We start from the raw sequence: 20,812 nt of genomic DNA, 5'->3' as shown, positions 1-20,812 counted from the left end.
TTCTTCTTCCTCGTTAGGGCGGTTACAGGAGTTTGCTGACAGTGTCATTGGAAACTTGAGAATCAAACTATCTCCGTATACGATCATTTTGGCGACTCCATTAGTTTTTATTTGTCAAATTTCCAAAAAAATCTAAAGCTCCGTTTATCAACAAATACCTTTACACTATCTGGTTTTATAACGTTTAAAAGTTTGCCATGGAATCAAACTTGCCAACTTTTAAAAAATTTATATCAGAAGACGATATTGCTGTGGCCAAACAAAAGCGTCAAGAAGAATGGGAGCGCGTTAGACGCCCTGATCAACCTGAAGGTGTCCTGCTTTAGCAGCCTTATTTTCCAATTATTTTACTAACACAATTGCCGTTACATGTTAGCTGGTTATCATATTTGAAAAGGGATTTGTATTATTTTTTGCAAATTACTGTCAATAAACGTTGCTTCGTTACCGTAACACGAAAAGAAGGTAGAACAATGGCACTTCACTTCATTTTTTTTGTTATCGTGGTAGATGTTTTTTATTTGTTAGGCATACTTCTTTATATGTACTTTAGTCTTGGCAGTATATCAAATGTATTGAAGTATAATTTATCAATTTTACGCTTTCTGCTACGAGATGAACGCAAAAGATTTTCAGCTCGGTTGCAATCTGCTCGGTTGCTGGCATACAAGTCACTTTGTCGTCCACATCTTGAATACGCTGCAGCAATATGGGATCCGTTTATAAAAAAAACACATAGAAGGTATAGAAGCTGCTCAAAATCAAGATGTACGTTTTATAAGCCACCTTGAAGGACGAGAAAGTGTTAGTGAAGCGAAAGAAAAGCTTGTCGTGACATCATACTACGACCTTTAATGAGGATACTTAGTGAAGAGAATAAGCATTCAGCACTGAACAGTTCATATGACTCACTTATTAACCAATCTGGGCCTCACATTCAAACTCGAGTAAACAGTAAAGGACTACCATCATCCGTACATGCCGCTAAAAGTGAATACTTTAATAGCTTTCTACCTAGAACCATAAGAGACATTAAAAATCATACAAATAACCACTCAGCTAAAGCACTATAAACTTATATAGCATTTTAATCTTGCACTACTGAGTAACATTAAACTCAATTACTCGAAAATTGAAAGCCACTGACAAAATAAATTAAATCATACGAGGCACACCACTTCCACATTAAGTTGTCTAGTGTGAAGACAACTACGAGGTGATATGAGGTAGCTCATTTATGTAACATCGCACACAGGGAGATATGTAATCATTGAGAAAGAGGTACTGGCAGTAGCGTGGAGCTGTGAAAGATTCAATCAGTACTTGGGCTGTATAAACTGTAGAGGTAGACCGCAAGCCTCTAGTCAGACTGCTCAATTCGAAAAATTTTGCTGACATGCCGGCCTGAGTTGTTCAATTTCGTTTTCGTCTAATGAAGTACTCTCCCACAGTTACTTATGTTCCAGGGTCGAAACACCATGTAGCAGACTATTTATCGAGAACTAATGGAGCGCCGACTGCTGTTAGCGAGATGCCGCTCATTAATAAAGTGGAATACTTCAATAAGGTGTTCGTACCAAAGCACTCATCTATGAATCGCATGTGTGGCACTCAGAATGATGACCCAATCCTGCAAAAGTTAATAAAATTCTGTCAACACGGCTGGCCAGCCTACAAAAGTGAACATCAATCACTTACATTTTATTTTAATCATCAGGGCCATCTGACTGTAGATAAGGAAGTGTTGCTCTATGATGGGAGACTTGTGATACATGCCGGTCTTCAGCTGGAGATACTCAATATTGTACACGAGGGCCATCGGGGCATAGCGAGAAGGTGAGCGAGAGCAAAGAGAGATATATGGTGGCCAGGGATGAGTGGTGACATAGAAGGGATAGTTCGTCAATGCAACATCCGCTAGCAAGTTCTCCCTACTCTAAGAGAGACACTGGCACCCAGTTCCTTCTCTGATCGCCCATGGGAGAGACTCGGGATGGATCTGTTTGAATTAGAAGGGAAGGTCTAATTCATCTCGAGTCTGCCTTCTGATTGTAGACTACTACAGTCGTTGGATTGAGGTTCATGAAACCACTAAAAACCAGACTTCAGCTATCACAGTATCCATCTTAGATAAAGTCTTTGCGACACATTGGTTCCCAGACTATATAGTATCAGACCATGTTCCCCAATTTGCATTACAAGGTTTTGAGCAATATGCAAGAGACAACAATCTTACACTCATTACCTCATCACCCCGTTACCCACAGGCTGATGGGAAAACAGAACATGTAGTTGGTACCATGAACCGCCCCATGGCTAAGACAGGGGACCTCTCCACAGCTCTGCTGAATTATCGATTAACCCCTCTAGAGAATGGATCCTCTACCTCACAGCTTCTGATTATCCGACGTCTTAAAACTCGTATACCTATTTTTCCGGATCACCTTATGCCTGCTCTTGCAGATCGACAAGATATTTGCAGCCATGAGAAGGACAAGCGCAAGTATGCAGCGGAGCATTACAACAAACGACATCGTGCTAGAGCCCTTCCAGAGGTAAAACCAGGTCAGCAAGTATGCGTTTGGGATCAGATAGCCACAGGAGTAGTCTTACGACAGGTAGCTCCTCATTCCTAAACTGTAACCAATGAAGCAGACAATGCAATACGGCGAAACAGATCAGCCCTCAATCCAATGACAGCCTCCTCAGATACTCAGATGATCACACCAGCTAAACGACTGTGTAGACCAGTAAATATACCAGCAAAGGGGTAAGACATTCAGTTTCTGAGCATTAACAGTAGACTGCGACGTGATTGCAAGCCACCACCATATCTTATAAAAAACTACTAAATATCTCTCAGATAATCATGACATATATATCCTATGATGTACTTTTTGTACTGAGACGAATCCTACTGATAATAATTTTCATTCTATATTCTATTTCTGGTTTTTGCCTTACACAGTTTAAGTTGCATTTGTTGTGTTTCAAATGCCAGAAGTGGAGATGTAGTGGAACTAGGCTGGATTTACTCTAAGTGTTGCCTTTCCTTGCTTATATTGAGTTACACAGTTTAAGTTGCATTTGTTGTGTTTCAAATGCCAGAAGTGGAGATGTAGTGGAACTAGGCTGGATTTACTCTAAGTGTTGTCTTTCCTTGCTTATATTGAGTTACATAGTTTTGTCCTTGACATCGATGGTCATTCTGGGCCCAAGTTAACAAAATCAATGATGAGTAAAACTGCAACTCTTCAAGACTACCTATACTCCTATAGCCACTGAATACCTAAACGCAATAATACTACACATACAGCCACTTACCTTTCACGGTGTTCTCAATTTATTATTGGCTCTAGCTATTTTAGTTTTTGTCTTATTAGATATCTGCTATATAATCTACTAGCTATGTCATCTATTAGTTAGGTAAGAGTTGTAAAAACATCCACATCATTTTAGTAGTCATATTAGTCTATCATTCGATGACTCCATGGCATAGAAAATACATTGCTTGTAGCTGCATTTGTGCAATTCAACTTTATATGGCAAGTCACATTGCAGGAAAGAGAGTTTTTTAAATAAAGGCAACGCACAAGCGTCAGTTTTGCTTAACGATGTTACTGCTGCTGAATTAATCAACAGCGATATGTCTAGTATCGATAATTGGTCTTTTATTTATGGCAAAAAAGCTCCAGGAAGTGAATGCTATCGTAGGGAATAGTAGCATCATAAGTCAACTGGGCATCTGAGGTTTTGCATATGTTTAACACAGACAGTTGTGTTGAATTTAATAATTTAATACAAATCACAGCAATGCCAAATTTATATTTGATATATAGATTCCTTAAAATACAGATAAAACATGGAGTGTATGATATTTTTTATCCTTATATTTTTATGCGCATATACCGTATGTCTATATCATATACCGTATGTCTATCTCTATTCATTCTCCAAATAACCATCATCCTTATTACGACTCGTTACTGCTTCTTTTATTTATCAATAGTTATGTCTATATATTTTCTCTATCTATAGAGAATAGAGAAAACGTATATAGATCTAGAAAATGTATCTAGAAAGCAGTCTAATCTATGTAATGTTCCTAAAATGACAAAAGATTATCAGTATCTGAAGTTCTTCATAAAACTACCCACAGTATTATCGTGATTTTGTTATATTTAGCAAAAGCTCGCTATTTTTGTGAGTATGTTTTTAGGATATATGGCTGTTCTGATGCACACCAGCTTTCTAGACAATTTAAAAAAACATTTTTAGAAGCGCCAGAGGAAGAGTATGATCCTAGGAGCTTGTTCGAGAGGTTAGAGGCAAATCGAATTAAGAAGCAAGAGGAGTTTGATGAGGCTCACAGGCTAAGTATGGTCTGATTTCCTAGTCTAGTCATAAGTGCATCTGGGTAGTTATTCTTATTATTCATACTTGTATTCGTGAATGTAGTTTTTAACTCTAGTAGTTTCTTCAAAATTTTGATCTAAAATAATCTACAAATATTGATAAAATATTTGTAATTACTGCACTTTCTAAAGGATTCTTTTAAAAATGTCATTTGTTTGTTTGCCATACAGTTTATGAAATTTGTGGAACACCCTCCCGCAAAAAAGATTTAGAACATGACTAAACATGTTTTAGTAATTTCCATTTGTCTACAATAATAGTTCACTTTACACCATGAATAGCGAGTTTGCTTGTGGTATTATGACTATAGATTTTTAGCTAGCTTGAGTCGTCTTTTCTTGTTGATGGTTTCTATTAGTTTCTATTACATAGATTATAGATATCTGAGTTGGGATAGTTTGATGTAGAATATTAGTTAAAATAATCGTATGAGAAGACTTAGTCTGCTGCTTGCAGAGAACATGGTCAAGGGGTTAGAGAATGATGAAATAGAGTTTTTGGAGAAAGTTTCAAGGCAGAAGGAGCAAGAAGAACAAGATAAGGATATGGAAGAGAGGTTACTCTTAGCTGAATACAAGGTAGAGTATATCTTGCCATCTGTATAGGAAAGGTTACTCCTTGTTGAATATATCATGCTTGCTATGGAAGATAAGCTATTTTTAGGAAAATATGAAAATTTATATACATGTAAATGTATTGTCTTTGTCCCAGTGAAAAGTGATTTTATGGAGTACGATGGCCAGCGGTATTACAATGTTCATTTTATTTTCATCAAGGTGAAACCGGTTCCAGAAGAACCCATCCAACCCTCATTTCATCTTCTATCCTATATTTATTTTGCCGTTTCTCAGTTTGGGGGTGTTTTTTCTTAACAGTCTTCATTAGTCCATGACAGAACGACAGAACAAGAGGAAGAAATACAAACTATTGTCAAGAAACCAGCTTTAGTGAGTCCAACTCAGAAACAACCTAAGTCTCAAAAACAACTTCTAGCTGGCATGATACGAAAAAAAAGGTTAGTTGCGTGAATGCAGGTGTTTCTTTTTCTTTATATGAAACTGGCAATGGTGGTGCTTTGTTGAAGAATATTCTAGAGACATCGAGTGATGTTAGGGGAATAATATAATTTTTTCTAATTTAACTAAGCGTTTATCAAGTTTTAGAGTGAAAGTCTGTTTGTCACTAGTAAATGCTACGGGTGCAACTGATGCAATTCTCAGTTTCTTTTTAAATACAAGAAATAAATAGCGCAATGCAGTTTAGTAAGTGAACAAATGTAGCTTAGCTTGTAAAAGTATAAAAAAACTGCTGATAGACCTGCAAAAATTATTCACATGTAGAGAAATTTATAATGGTTTGTATTTCATTTTACATGCACTCTAAGTAACTGTAAAGTTCTCTTTACAGATATTCTATATACGAGTAGTCGTCGCTTCGCTTCGGGCATGCTTAATGATGACTTCATGTTACGGCATCGTGTTAAAAATTATGAAAATTGTCAAACATATGCTTGAAGAAGCTGAATGAAAATAAAAAGAATACACATTTTTAAAACCATCAAAGTAGCCATGGACATATAGGTTTAGGCGTATGAAGTACCGGGTGACTAATTTGTGCCTTAGTTGAAGCATAATAAAAAGATCTATGATACATACAACTATTAAATGAAAAGAGAAATACCAAGAAAGTGAACATAAAGAATGAATAAAAAGCGTAACAACTACCGCAATGTGCTCTATGGTAGCCTAACATTTGTTTACATGCTTGTGCGCACGCAAAAGCTAAATCAAAAGGAAAAAGTTATAATTTAATGTATGTTTTAAGTTTACATTTATTATTAGAAAGCTGATAGAAAGTAGAGAAAGAAAAAAGATGAACAAGTACAGCACAGTGTCAATAGCCAATATGTATGCAATGGAAGCTCGAAGAGGGTTAGGTGTTTGTTTAATGGTGAGATTGCTCAACGAAGTGGTCTTCGGAACGTAACCCTGTCGCTAAGCGAGGACTATCTGTATATGTTTTTATCAGGTCATTTATGATTGTTCTTACTTCTATTATGTCATAAACATAATTTGTAAACATGTCTCTCACTAATAGCTTTTTGTATATATATGTATATATATAGAGGGAGCTTGTACATACATGTATATATATAGAGGGCGCTTGTATATACATGTATATATATAGAGAGAGCTTGTGTATACATGTATATATATATATATAGAGGGAGCTTGCATATACATGTATATATATAGAGGGAGCTTGTATATACATGTATATATGTATAGAGGGAGCTTGTATATACATGTATATATATATAGAGGGAGCTTGTATATGCATGTATATATATAGAGGGAGCTTGTATATACATGTATATATATATATATATATATATATATATATATATATATATAGAAGGAGCTTGTATATACTTGTATATATATATAGAGGGAGCTTGTATATACATGTATATATATAGAGGGAGCTTGTATATACATGTATATATATAGAGGGAGCTTGTATATACAGGTATATATATGGAGAGAGCTTGTATATACTTGTATATATATAGAGGGAGCTTGTATATACATGTATATATATAGAGGGAGCTTGTATATACATGTATATATATAGAGGGAGCTTGTATATACATGTATATATAGAGGGAGCTTGTATATACAGGTATATATATGAAGGGAGCGTGTATATACATGTATATATACGTATGTAGAGTATCTGATGTGGAAGAACCTTTAACGAAAATGAAAAAGACAGAAGTCAAGACCGAAGAGTGTTCAAAGAGTTCCACACAGCCTTCTGGTCAGCTGTTTATCCAGTTTTGTAATCCTCTCTGGCATGTAACTTGACCAGACATGACTTGACCAGACATGACTTGACCAGACGTGACTTGACCAGACATGACTCGACCAGACATGACTTGACCAGACATGACTTGACCAGACGTAACTTGACCAGACATGACTTGACCAGACATGAGTGGACCAGACATGACTCGACCAGACATGACTTGACCAGACATGACTTGACCAGACATGACTTGACCAGACATGACTTGACCAGACATGACTTGACCAGACAAGACCATTCTATATTTATAACTCATATCTGCTTTGAAAGCTTGCCGAAAGCTTTTTATAGGTTATTATTTCGTTTTCAAATTTTCTTGTTTTTAGATTGTTTATGCGTTTTGTATTGCAATAGTCTGTAAATTATATATATACACCTGTATATAGCACGGTTCAGAAGTCTACTTGGTTTTGGTTTAATTTATCTAAAGTGGATAATTGATCCTATTTAAAAATGTATAATTTATAATGCAGGAATGAAAACTACTTGAATGAGCTGTTGGTTTGTGGAAAAAAGGGCTAAAATCATGTAGGCAAATCTACATACTCATAATTGTTCTATGTTTTAGAGCTATGATGTTTAACTAGAACAAAATTAAATTATGGACCGCCTTCAATATGATTTGTTACATGGTTTTATGGGTTTGAACTCTGTCAGTTCAGACAAAAGTTCATTGAAGATAAAGACAACTGGTTGTAGTTGTAATTCAATGAAAATTTTCATCAATTATCAACCGCGCTTCATTTGCTGTTAAATTAATCACAAATCTTTCAAAGGTACTATCCTCTTGTTCAATTTTATTACAGCTGGGACAGAAGTTATCAGCTCTTGTGCCTCTGTGAAAATTACGAGTATTCCAGGACTACTACCAGGCATAGGTATGTAAGCATATTTTTTAGAAAATGTGGTTTCATATCTCTTTAGAATGATTGTGGAGAGGTTTTAAAGGACTGACTGCACCAGGTGCTAGTTTTAATGGACTGAATGCACCAGATGCTAGTTTTAATGGACTGACTGCACCAGGTGCCAGTTTTAATGGTCTGTTTTTAATCTGCTTATGCAATCATAGCCTGCTTTTTAACGTAAGTTGTATCTCGAACTAGTTTTGATGCCTAATGATGACTAATTAGTTAGCCAAAGGCATTCAGCAATAAAATCAGATGTTAAATTCTAGTGAACATCACAAAATGCCAACATATCGTAAGCTGAGAATCTCTATGGTGAATATTGAAGCTCTGACACGCATCATAAACTAGAATAATGAACACGTATCTACTGCGATTGCTGACAAATGTTTCATTTTCCAGTTGTGTTGACAAGACATGTTGTACAGAGTGTTAAACAACAAAACTGCTAATTGGTCAACTTTCATTTTTGTTCTCATCAAATTTAATTAATTATTATAAATTGAACTTTAACCTGTTTATTTTTAAAATTACAATACAACACCATTTTTATCATCAAGACTTGTCCTGTCTTCTCTAAACAATTTTGCCCATTTGTAGACATTTTTCTGGCTTAAGCTGACTTCTGCATAAACATTCACCATTCTTCTGTAAGTCCAATGAATGGGAGTAACTTTAGCTAGTTACCGTAGATCCTCTAATTGATCGCTACCTTTACTCAGTTACATCAGTAACAATTAATTTTTTTGTTGTTACTATAGTGGTTGCCATGGTTTCAGTGAAGGTATACCTGCATAGATTGATTGTCACAATCATCAGAACTAAACTCTGATTCAAAGTCACTGAAGTTTAAATTCTATCCATTGTCTTCAGATTCGTTCATAATGTGGTTTACGCTTTGACCTGAAAACTTTGAAGTGTTTTGATCAACGATGAGAATACACTTTACGAACACTGTGCGTTGTAAAAACAGCCATTATTATGGTGTATCAAAGTCCGTTTTCAATTTCAAAGATTTGGAGTTTGTTATTTAAAACTTTAAAAGCGACACCATTAAAATAATTAATACCCTAAAACATCTAATTGAATGCCACCTCTATTTGAACGCCACCTCTATTTGACCGCCACCTCTATTTGACCGCCACCTCTATTTGACCGCCACCTCTATTTGACCGTCATCTCTATTTGACCGCCACCTCTATTTGGCCGCCACTATGAGAGAAGGGTTGAAATATAGAGCTCCACCCTATAATTGATCACCACTTCTATTTGAACACCATTTCTATTTGACCGATACTATTTGACATTCTTAATCTTCATGAATCCATAATAGCAAGTGATCAGTAGAAAAGTGTCCACAAAATGGTATTAATAATGAATCATTTACATCAATAAGAATAAATTCTTTTGTTGTCCAAGTCCAGAGCTTTTTGTTTTTCTCGGTAAAACTTTGAAAGCAACACCATAGAAATATTAATAGCTGTCTCAGGCTAATAATAATCCCTTGTTTAACACAGTCTTGATATTTCGAAGTACCTTTATAAAAAAAACCGTTTACATTTACGATGGTATATGAATTTTAGGCTAGAAGTTGTGTTTAGCGAGCAAAACTTAGCAAATATTAGCAAAACGTTGCATTTGTGCGAAATGCAACCTGTAAAAGTTTTGTTCTGCTAAAAAAATTGTTTGGACACTAATATAAACTAGTTCAGTAGTACAGAAAAAGATTTGCGGTCAAAAGACAATGGGGAAGGTATTGAACAACCAGAAGATGTTCGTTCCATTGAAAGCAACAATCAGAATGCAGCTGGCCCAGCAAACGATGTAAATATTTTTGTTTAAAAAACGTTAATTTTTGTTGCTGCATGTAATATAAGTTTATTTATGTCACTTGTTCTAGATTATCATTATACAACTTGTAAATTTGCAGATTTATAGCATATTATTTGATAGAGTCATTGCGGCAATCTGATCTTACAATGGATCGATGCTCATAACTCATTTTCTATTGCACATAAAAAGCTAGTTTTGGCGGCAAACTGTTGCAAACATTAAAAAAAGTCTTTGTGCAAAAACTGGATTTGTATTTAACATATAACAACATTTGCCATTCTCACTTTCAAACTTTATATCATGCGAAAAGTGTTTTGTGTAGTTGAAATAAATTAAAAGAGAAAAGAAAAACAACTGTAAAGGTTTTCAAACTATGTCAAACAACTTTTAAACTTTTGTTTCTCATATCACGATGAAAATGTTTTGAAGTCAAATAAATTAAATAAAAACTTACTATAAAAAGGTTTAGATGTAAATGTGAAATAATTAGCAAGTAATAGCTAAATTAAGTCGGTTTTGCTATGAAAACAATAAAAGATGATTCGGTAATTATACAATTAATACGAACTGAGAAAACAAAATAAAAATCTTGAATATGTAGAATTTATAATAACAATTCTTGCATAGAAGCGTGTGTATAAAAAAGATTACTGTTCCACCAGAAGCTATCCATAAAAACTTTGATTATGGAGACACTTCTACTCTACGGAGACTCTTCCCATGGAGACAATGTAATTGTCCGGGCGAGAAGAATTGGCGTGGACCCCAGATATAGTAATTGAACCTTACGAAAAATATTTCTTAACTGAGGCATTGTAACACATGGTCGCATCGGTAAAATAATCAGTGTGCGCTATAGTTATAGCCGGAATGCAGACGGACGACAGACTGACATATATATATATATATATATCTATGTCTATATGTATAGATGTGTCTATATCTATGGATCTATATCTATATATATATATATATATATATATATATATATATATATATAGGTATATATAGATCTATATATACCTATCTATATATATAGTGTATATATATAATATAGATATATAATGTAGAGCCATGTATGAACAATTGAGTAGTCAACAGAGTCAAGTTTATTACCAAGGGAGACAAATCTAAATTCAATTTACTATTGTATTAAAATATGTGAAATCTCTTACTGCTCAGTTTTCTCAAGTCTGCTATCCCACCTCTTTTAGGGGTAAGGTCTAAAAATTGGTCGCTTAACAAAAGTGCATTTTTGTGCCTTATTCTCAAGTAGCCTAGTTTTTATCTTGCTTTGTTTCCAACCAATGTGACATGTTTCCTATTGCTACTTGATTCTTGATCTTCGGTACTTGCAGCTGGATATTCAGACAGTGAGACGGAGGATTGATCATACAGGTTGAACCAGCAGACACCAGGGCTGGGAGGCCACAGGAATAGTATTAGATTCTTCATGAAAAAGAGATTCTCTATGTGGAGCCATGTCAGGTTTTTCGTTGAAATACAATTTATCCTTCTGAGGAATATGGCTTTGTAACCAGAAAACCACACTTAACTAGCTGGTGGTGTCAAGTTTTGGTATTGATAACATAGTTGGGTGTATCAGAAGGGGATGTTTGCACACTTAATAAATCATTGCATTACTTATTTCTGTTAGAAATAGAAATAATTTTACAGGTGTAAAATGAAATAGCGACGTTTTACGCTGTAGGTTTACTCTTGCTGCCTTACAAACATGACCTTGTTTAGCTGGAGACAATGTCTTCGCTATTATCATATCATGGAGTCGCGTAATGCTTTCTGCAACTTTCTATCATTATTATTACTATTTTTTGTTCAAATGTTTTAGCAAAAACTAATAACATTTTTCTCATCAGACATTTGTTGGTTTTATGAAGATTTGTATATTAATGAACTTTGGATATGTTTTCTGAAGGTTGCACTGATGATTTATAACCAGGTTCACGCAATAGCATTTTAAGCTGTACTTGTAAACCAATCAATAAATCCTGATTAAGATACAACACAAATTGCTGCTTAGCTGCCATAACATAAAATGACCTCTTTGAATGGTTATAGATTAGTGTGACTACATATAAACAGTCACTCGCACCCTTGATATTCATTTGATATTCATTGGGCCACTTGTTTAGTCTTTGAGCCACTTACGAACATACAAAATACTCACACCGAAGGGAAGATCATGGAACTGCTCTGTATCTCGGGGCTATTCTTAGCTATGACTTTGTCCTTGGCAGGTATGGCTACTGTGTCATCTGTAGGAACAACCTAATACATGGATAAATATGCAAGTTTTATGGATGTACATTAGATGGAATCATGTCAATGAACATTTCATATCAGTTTGAGATTCCTGCGCGTTAGAGAGTTCAATTTATGCCAGCTTTTGTTGACTGTTGGTTGGTAGCAGCTATTGTTGACTGTTGGTTGGTAGCAGCTATTGTTGACTGTTGGTTGGTAGCAGCTATTGTTGACTGTTGGTTGGTAGCAGCTATTGTTGACTGTTGGTTGGTAGCAGCTATTGTTGACTGTTGGTTGGTAGCAGCTATTGTTGACTGTTGGTTGGTAGCAGCTATTGTTGACTGTTGGTTGGTAGCAGCTATTGTTGACTGTTGGTTGGTAGCAGCTATTGTTGACTGTTGGTTGGTAGCAGCTATTGTTGACTGTTGGTTGGTAGCAGCTATTGTTGACTGTTGGTTGGTAGCAGCTATTGTTGACTGTTGGTTGGTAGCAGCTATTGTTGACTGTTGGTTGGTAGCAGCTATTGTTGACTGTTGGTTGGTAGCAGCTATTGTTGACTGTTGGTTGGTAGCAGCTATTGTTGACTGTTGGTTGGTAGCAGCTATTGTTGACTGTTGGTTGGTAGCAGCTATTGTTGACTGTTGGTTGGTAGCAGCTATTGTTGACTGTTGGTTGGTAGCAGCTATTGTTGACTGTTGGTTGGTAGCAGCTATTGTTGACTGTTGGTTGGTAGCAGTTATTGTTGACTGTTGGTTGGTAGCAGCTATTGTTGAATGTTGGTTGGTAGCAGCTATTGTTGACTGTTGGTTGGTAGCAGCTATTGTTGACTGTTGGTTGGTAGCAGCTATTGTTGACTGTTGGTTGGTAGCAGCTATTGTTGACTGTTGGTTGGTAGCAGTTATTGTTGACTGTTGGTTGGTAGCAGCTATTGTTGAATGTTGGTTGGTAGCAGCTATTGTTGACTGTTGGTTGGTAGCAGCTATTGTTGACTGTTGGTTGGTAGCAGCTATTGTTGACTGTTGGTTGGTAGCAGCTATTGTTGACTGTTGGTTGGTAGCAGCTATTGTTGACTGTTGGTTGGTAGCAGCTATTGTTGACTGTTGGTTGGTAGCAGCTATTGTTGACTGTTGGTTGGTAGCAGCTATTGTTGACTGTTGGTTGGTAGCAGCTATTGTTGACTGTTGGTTGGTAGCAGCTATTGTTGACTGTTGGTTGGTAGCAGCTATTGTTGACTGTTGGTTGGTAGCAGCTATTGTTGACTGTTGGTTGGTAGCAGCTATTGTTGACTGTTGGTTGGTAGCAGTTATTGTTGACTGTTGGTTGGTAGCAACTATTGTTGACTGTTGGTTGGTAGCAGCTATTGTTGACTGTTGGTTGGTAGCAGCTATTGTTGACTGTTGGTTGGTAGCAGCTATTGTTGACCGTTGGTTGGTAGCAGCTATTGTTGACCGTTGGTTGGTAGCAGCTATTGTTGACCGTTGGTTGGTAGCAGCTATTGTTGACCGTTGGTTGGTAGCAGCTATTGTTGACCGTTGGTTGGTAGCAGCTATTGTTGAATGTTGGTTGGTAGCAGTTATTGTTGACTGTTGGTTGGTAGCAGCTATTGTTGACTGTTGGTTGGTAGCAGCTATTTAAACTACACAGTTTAGTTTCTGCTGATTCAAAATAGAATTCTGCAGTATTAGTAATACGGCTCCATGTTAGTAATACGGCTCCATGTTAGTAATACGGCTCCATGTTAGTAATACGGTTCCATGTTAGTAATACGGCTCCATGTTAGTAATACGGCTCCATGTTAGTAATACGGCTCCATGTTAGTAATACGGTTCCATGTTAGTAATACGGTTCCATGTTAGTAATACGGTTCAATGTTAGTAATACGGCTCCATGTTAGTAATACGGCTCCATGTTAGTAATACGGCTCCATGTTAGTAATACGGCTCCATGTTAGTAATACGGCTCCATGTATGTATGACTTTATTGGCCTTAGTATTCATCGACAAAATGCTGTTTTTCGTTGAATGCCAAAAAATGAAAAGACAGAAATCAGGAATTATTGAGTTATTTGAACAAACGTGTTTTAAAAGTCACTAATCTAATAGTATTGCTGAAGAGTCGGAGTAGTGAATTGTGGGTTGTTGTAGCAAAAAGTTCATAAACTTAAAGAAATGATGATAGATGTTGGTATCACGAAATAGAACATGATATTTTTCGTATGTGTGAAAGGATAAATACAAATATTTAGGGCATAGTTTATACAGGATTTGAAACCGGTAACACAAATTCTAAAGCGAGCAAGTTTAGAATAAGGCGATAAATCCAGACGTTTTGCGATGTGATTGGTGGAAGTGCGGTGAGCTCGAATATGTGGTCAGTAGTACACAAGTCTTAGTAAAGATTTCTGTAAGAGTAAAACAACAGCATTGTCTTTCTATTTACGAAGTGTCTGCATGGCCTAAAAAAGCATGTTGGGTAATAATAGTTAGAATATACTATTGACCACATCCTTCAGCATGATGTTCGTTTAGTAAAATTTTTCTTTGTAGAAAATGTTCAGTTCTGTCAGCCAGGACTTCTATCCGCAGTATCATATGACCAAGCGGGGAAGATAATTTCCGTCATCAGCCCAAACTATCAACAAGACCAGTACACTGTCCAACAGAGTTGTTCTATTGATGTTAACTTAGAATATAAGTTACAGAAATCAGTTATTCATATAGAGCACACAAGCAAGCGGGAAAATGGAGATGTTTGCCTTCGAGATTACACGATCACGGGTGCTGGTGGAGCCACGCTGAACAAAAGGAAAGAAGAATTTCAGACCCTTGATGGATGGTGTGTAATCAGCATGCGTGTAGTTCTTTTCAATACGGGTTCAGTTGTCTTCACTCTCCCCTCATCCACTGACAGTCGCAATGCCTTCAACTTCACACTCACTGGTTTGTTTCTATGCTCTATTTTTCTGATATACATGTATATATAGACATGTATATATTATATATATATATAGGTATATATCATATATATGTAATGTATATAGATATGTATATATCATACATATATATATGTATATATATATGTAATGTATATAGATATGTAATGTATATATATATATCATATATTTATATGTAATGTATATAGATATGTATATATCCAAATAATCAGTATAGAAATAACAGCTTTCTGAGTTTACCTTAAGACATGTTTAATACAAGTAGAGGACCACTAACATGTTAATTAATGCTCATCAATAAACTTGCAACCTGTAAATTTAAAAACTGTACAGAGAAGGTAATGCCACTGAAGAAACGTAAATGGACTCAATATGTCGCTCTTATGATGCATTGGCACTACTCTCTCCCCCCCTCCCCCCCCCCTCTCTCCCCCTCTCTCTCCTCCCTCTCTTATGCCTACAAAAACTAGGTGTCTACAAAACATGCTGTTAATTTTACTGCATTGAATGGAGCTATTTATGATTGGTCTGAGGAATAGCCTTAAGATACATTTTGCTTTATAGCTGGACAAAGGTGAATATTTTATAGTTTATTAAAAGTAGATATTTTATCATCATTACAATTCAATACAGTCTCACAGAGCCATGTATGGAGAGATAGAGAGTAGTACAAAGATAGAGGCACAAGAAATATAAAGGTGCCATACTGGGTTCACTCATGCTCCCTGGGTGGTCCTCTAATAGTGGACATCATCTGTACACGAATACTAACGGTATACAGTATGATATGTTCATCTGTACATGAATACTAATGATATAGAGAAGGACATGATCAATTGTATTTGTGTACTTATAACAAACTATATAAAATATGATATGAGGTTAAAATTATCAGTACTTCTACTAAACATCACATTTACTGAAACAGTATCACTAGTTTGAGCAGCCTTACTAGCAACAGATTGTTAGCTGTAGATCTTAACCTCTGACTTTTGCGCAGGTATCTTGGCTACTATTTAACATTTTACTTCATTTAGTTTGAACTATACACCACATGTTTCATTCTTACTTTGAGTTTACTCTGATGTTACTGTTTGTTTAATATGTATTGACTGTGTTTACCATGTTTTCACTTTGTGTTAACTCTGTGTTCACGATGTGGTTACCATAGGTTTTCAATGTGTTACTATCCATTAACTATGCGTTAACTATGTGTTAATTATGTGCTCAATATGTGTTTACTATGAGTTTATCATGTGTTTACTGTGTGTTCACTATATCTTAACAGCCTATCGTCTATTCACGATGTCATCGTTGACTACATTGGCTGATGATCCAGCTGGCTATATCCAGAGTAGCTCTGCTTTCAACTTTGCCCAAGGATCTTACCAAGCAATCAGCTCAAATCTAGTTATAAAGGCAGTCTTTCAACCGCATTCAGCTGTCAGGATTGAATTCCTTTATTTGAACATCGGAGATGAAGAGGCGTGTCAAGGTGACCTTCAAGGAGATCTGCTTAAAGTTTATTCAGATTCATCTCTACCAGAACCTCCATCTTTTATGTGCAGCGCTGTCAACTCAGCGTCAGCAATACCTCCTGTCGATATTCTTCTTATTAAAAATTCCCAGGAGATTGTACTCATATTCACTAGTGAAACTGGTAGACCTGGTGGATTTTTGCTAAAATATTCTGGTAAGTGTCTAAGGATTTATACTGTAAATTTTATTTCGTTTGTAAATAGGTAAAAATGGATTAAAGTGCAGCTTTTTCAAATTTGACAAAATTATGATCAATAGGAAACGGTGGACTCTTGTTACATGCATACAGTTCTCAATGCATTATGCAATAGTAAGATAAGATAATACACAAAAGTTTAGCATTGGATGGGTTCGGTCGCATGGTGACCTTCGTTTTGTAAAATTTTAATTTACTTACAAATTATGAGCTCGAATCTGGAATAAAGCCATCTTTTTTCGCAACTTTCAACTGTTTTCATTCATACAGAAAGATGAATGGATATGTCTCTTATCATAGCAAGGTTTGTTAACCATTTGAAAATTAGAACTATATTAAATGTATATACATTTAACGATACTTACTTGGAGTATATAGAGGTCGTTTAGATCCTATGTTGTTATAGCAAGCAATATATTCATGATATTCATAAATTTTAATTATGAGAGTTATTAAAATATATATTTTTGTTCAATTATTGCATGCTGTTCATCTTAAGTCGTATTGTGTTAAAGAGGGCTGTGAACTTACAGTGTACCACCATCATAGCTTTAGCGAATGCTAATAGAGTAGAGCTTATCAATTCAACTTATCAACTAAACTTATCAACTCAACTTATCAATTCAACTTATCAACTAAACTTATCAACTCAACTTATCAATTCAACTTATCAACTCACCTTATCAACTCAACTTATCAACTCAACACTGGCATGTCAGTCGTTAGTTATGTTATTATTAATTAAAACATCTCCAGTAAAACTTTGTTTGCATTGATACTGCGCTTTGAAAATAATCATAATATTTCACGAAAGAAAACATAACCTTATCATTATTTTGTCTCACATTCCATCTTACGTTTCATTGCTCTAATAATATAATTTATATTTGTGAGTTGTCCCTCTTACAACGACACCTTCCACAACAACATCAATGACACCCTCTACAACATCATTAGTTTCACCCTCCACAACAACATCAAAGACACGCTCCACAGCAACATCAATGAAACCCTCCACAACAACATCAAAGACACCCTCCACAACATCATCAAAGACATCCTCCACAACAAAATCAATGACACCTTTGACAACAACATCAAAGACATCCTTTACAACAACATCAATGACACCTTTGACAACAACATCAAAGACATCCTCTACAACAACATCAATGACACCTTTGACAACAACATCAAAGACACCCTCCACAATGAGATCAAAGACACCCTCTACAACAACATCAAAGACACCCTCCACAGCAACATCAAAAACACCCTCCACATTAGCCACTAAAGCATCAACTCCATTACCTAAGACATCCACGGGAGTGTCAGCAACAACCAGAGATAGATCAATGCATACTTCTGAGTCACCTGTCGGAGCTGTTACTGCACTTAACTCTAGCTTTTCAGGAACCAATAACATATCTGCAACCACTGAAAGAATGAGTAACAGTTAGTACTTATCATTTTTAGAGAAATAGGCTGTTAATAATATTATTAGATAATATAGTCATAGAATTTAATAATATAATATAGTCGTATAATATAGCCACACATGTATATGTAGGTATGTAGTTGTATAATATAGTCAGATAATTTAGTTATATAATGTAGTCATATATGTAATATACTCCTATATTATATTTGCACGCATGTAGACATGTGAATTAATACAAATGCTTGCCTTATCTTTCTACCTTTGAGCGATGGCAGCAGTCTCAAAAAGCAGCAATCTTTTTTGCAACTTCAACTTATATTTATTAAGCAATAGTTTTAAAAACCTGTATTGCCTGTTGGATATGCTAACTTTATATTAAATTGACTTTGTGTAGCAGGTGTGTGTCTGTATAATCACTACATAGATTGACTTTGTGTAGCAGATGTATGCTTATATAATCACTACATAGATTGACTTTGTGTAGCAGGTGTGTGCCTGTATAGTCACTACCATCCTTTTCGGACTATAAACCGCACCCCTATATAAGCTGCACCTGCTTTATTTTCAAAAAAACGATAATAAAACAATACATAAGCCGCACCTTTGTATAGGCCGCAGAACTCATTATGGTGCTTTTTAACACGGCAGCAACTTTGCTGGTTAAAACGGAACAGTGCTGTTAGGTACTGTTCAGTATTAATCGGCGCTTTTAACCCAGTGCTTAATGGAACAGTCCCGTTAGGCATTGTTTCGTTTTTATTTTACCGCTAGAGGCGCACTAACCGGAGATTACGGTCAAGGCGCCTTAGCGGTGATAGAAGAAACCACAGAATAGCCGCACTCTTTTATAAGCCGCATGGTGGCTCAAAACATCAGAAAAAAGTAGCGGCTAATAGTCCGAAAAGTACGGTATATAAATTGATTTTGTGTAGCAGGTGTGTGCATGTATACAACCTATATTGCTTTACACCAACAAATTAGCTAAAGGCTACAAATATCTTAATTTTTTATTCTGGTTTGGCTGTTTTGCATTTTCCAAAACAGAAGTATATCAACAATGTGCTTTATTGTTACTAGGGTCAGTGGCATTAACAGATTCGCAGAAAGTTGAAGATAAAAACAAGTTGATTGCCCTCGGAGCAGGAATTGGTGGCTTGGTGCTGGTCATAGTATTCATAGCATTGGCATGTGTTGTCTTCAAAATATTAAGGTTTGTCTTCAAGTCTTCAATAGAAGTTGAAAAAAATAAAAATAGTATGCAATAACTGAATTAGATACTAAAATATATCATAACAATTATTACATAATTAGATCATGACAATTATTACATAATCATATGACAATTAATATATAGTTATATCATGATGATTATTACATCATTATATCATGACAATTATTACATAGTTATATCATGACAATTACTATATAATTATATTATGCCAATTATTACATAATTGTATCATAAAAATTATCATTTATATAAAAAATAAGCTGTAAATTCTGAACCTACTTTTCCTGCTTGCTACTTAATTTTTTTTACCATGTTTTTTAAATAAATCAGAGAATTAATGAAGTATCACACTTGTGTACATGTTACTAATGCAGAAGTAGCACATTGGTGTAAGTATGACTAACACTAAAGTAGTACATTGGTGTAAATATCACTAACACTGAAGTAGTACATTGGTGTAAGTATCACTAACACTGAAGTAGTACATTGGAGTAAATATCACTAACACTAAAGTAGTACATTGGTGTATCACTAACACTGAAGTAGTACATTGGAGTAAATATCACTAACACTAAAGTAGTACATTGGTGTAAATATTACTAACACTGAAGTTGTACATTGGTGTAAGTATCACTAACACTGAAGTAGTACATTGGTGTAAGTATCAATAACACTGAAGTAGTACATTGGTGTAAGAATCACTAACACTGAAGTAGTACATTGGAGTAAATATCACTAACACTAAAGTAGTACATTGGTGTATCACTAACACTGAAGTAGTACATTGGAGTAAATATCACTAACACTAAAGTAGTACATTGGTGTAAATATTACTAACACTGAAGTTGTACATTGGTGTAAGTATCACTAACACTGAAGTAGTACATTGGTGTAAGTATCAATAACACTGAAGTAGTACATTGGTGTAAGTATCACTAACACTGAAGTAGTACATTGGTGTAAATATTACTAACACTGAAGTAGCACATTGGTGTAAGTATCACTAACACTGAAGTAGCACATTGGTGTAAGTATCACTAACACTGATCCATAGCATTTAAAATGCATCAGGTAAAACTCTTTGAATGTCTTAAAAGGCTGAACATCTGCACCATACAATATTATAGACGAAGGTCGACTAGATGTCGCACCTATGCTCCCAACAGCT

General features: G+C 35.4%; 2 protein-coding genes across 3 annotated transcripts; one reads left to right on the top strand and one right to left on the bottom strand.

The window, feature by feature from the left end:
* The first annotated feature begins 122 nt into the window (after positions 1–122).
* Positions 123–12,052, top strand: LOC137387769 (PSME3-interacting protein-like). Of its 2 annotated transcripts, XM_068074280.1 has the most exons (7): positions 123–312; positions 4,279–4,377; positions 4,873–4,994; positions 5,292–5,431; positions 7,148–7,236; positions 8,091–8,162; positions 11,381–12,052. In XM_068074280.1, the coding sequence occupies exons 1-7, from the start codon at positions 198–200 to the stop codon at positions 11,410–11,412; spliced, it is 669 nt and encodes a 222-aa protein (XP_067930381.1). In that variant the 5' UTR covers positions 123–197; the 3' UTR covers positions 11,413–12,052. The 2 variants fall into 2 exon arrangements, with proteins under 2 accessions (XP_067930381.1, XP_067930382.1); XM_068074281.1 differs by lacking the exon at positions 7,148–7,236.
* Positions 12,053–12,412: 360 nt separating this feature from the next.
* LOC137388155 (uncharacterized) lies at positions 12,413–16,431 on the bottom strand. Its single transcript, XM_068074658.1, has 2 exons — positions 16,360–16,431; positions 12,413–13,894 (listed from the first exon to the last, which is right to left on the bottom strand). Exons 1-2 carry the CDS (start codon positions 16,429–16,431, stop codon positions 12,413–12,415), a joined length of 1,554 nt encoding a protein of 517 aa, XP_067930759.1.
* Positions 16,432–20,812: the final 4,381 nt, after the last annotated feature.

The sequence above is a fragment of the Watersipora subatra genome, chromosome 2, assembly GCF_963576615.1.
Source record: "Watersipora subatra chromosome 2, tzWatSuba1.1, whole genome shotgun sequence".
NCBI classification, from domain to species: Eukaryota; Metazoa; Bryozoa; class Gymnolaemata; order Cheilostomatida; family Watersiporidae; genus Watersipora; species Watersipora subatra.
Note: the sequence above shows the minus strand (reverse complement) of the source record. Positions and strands in the feature narration are given on the sequence as shown.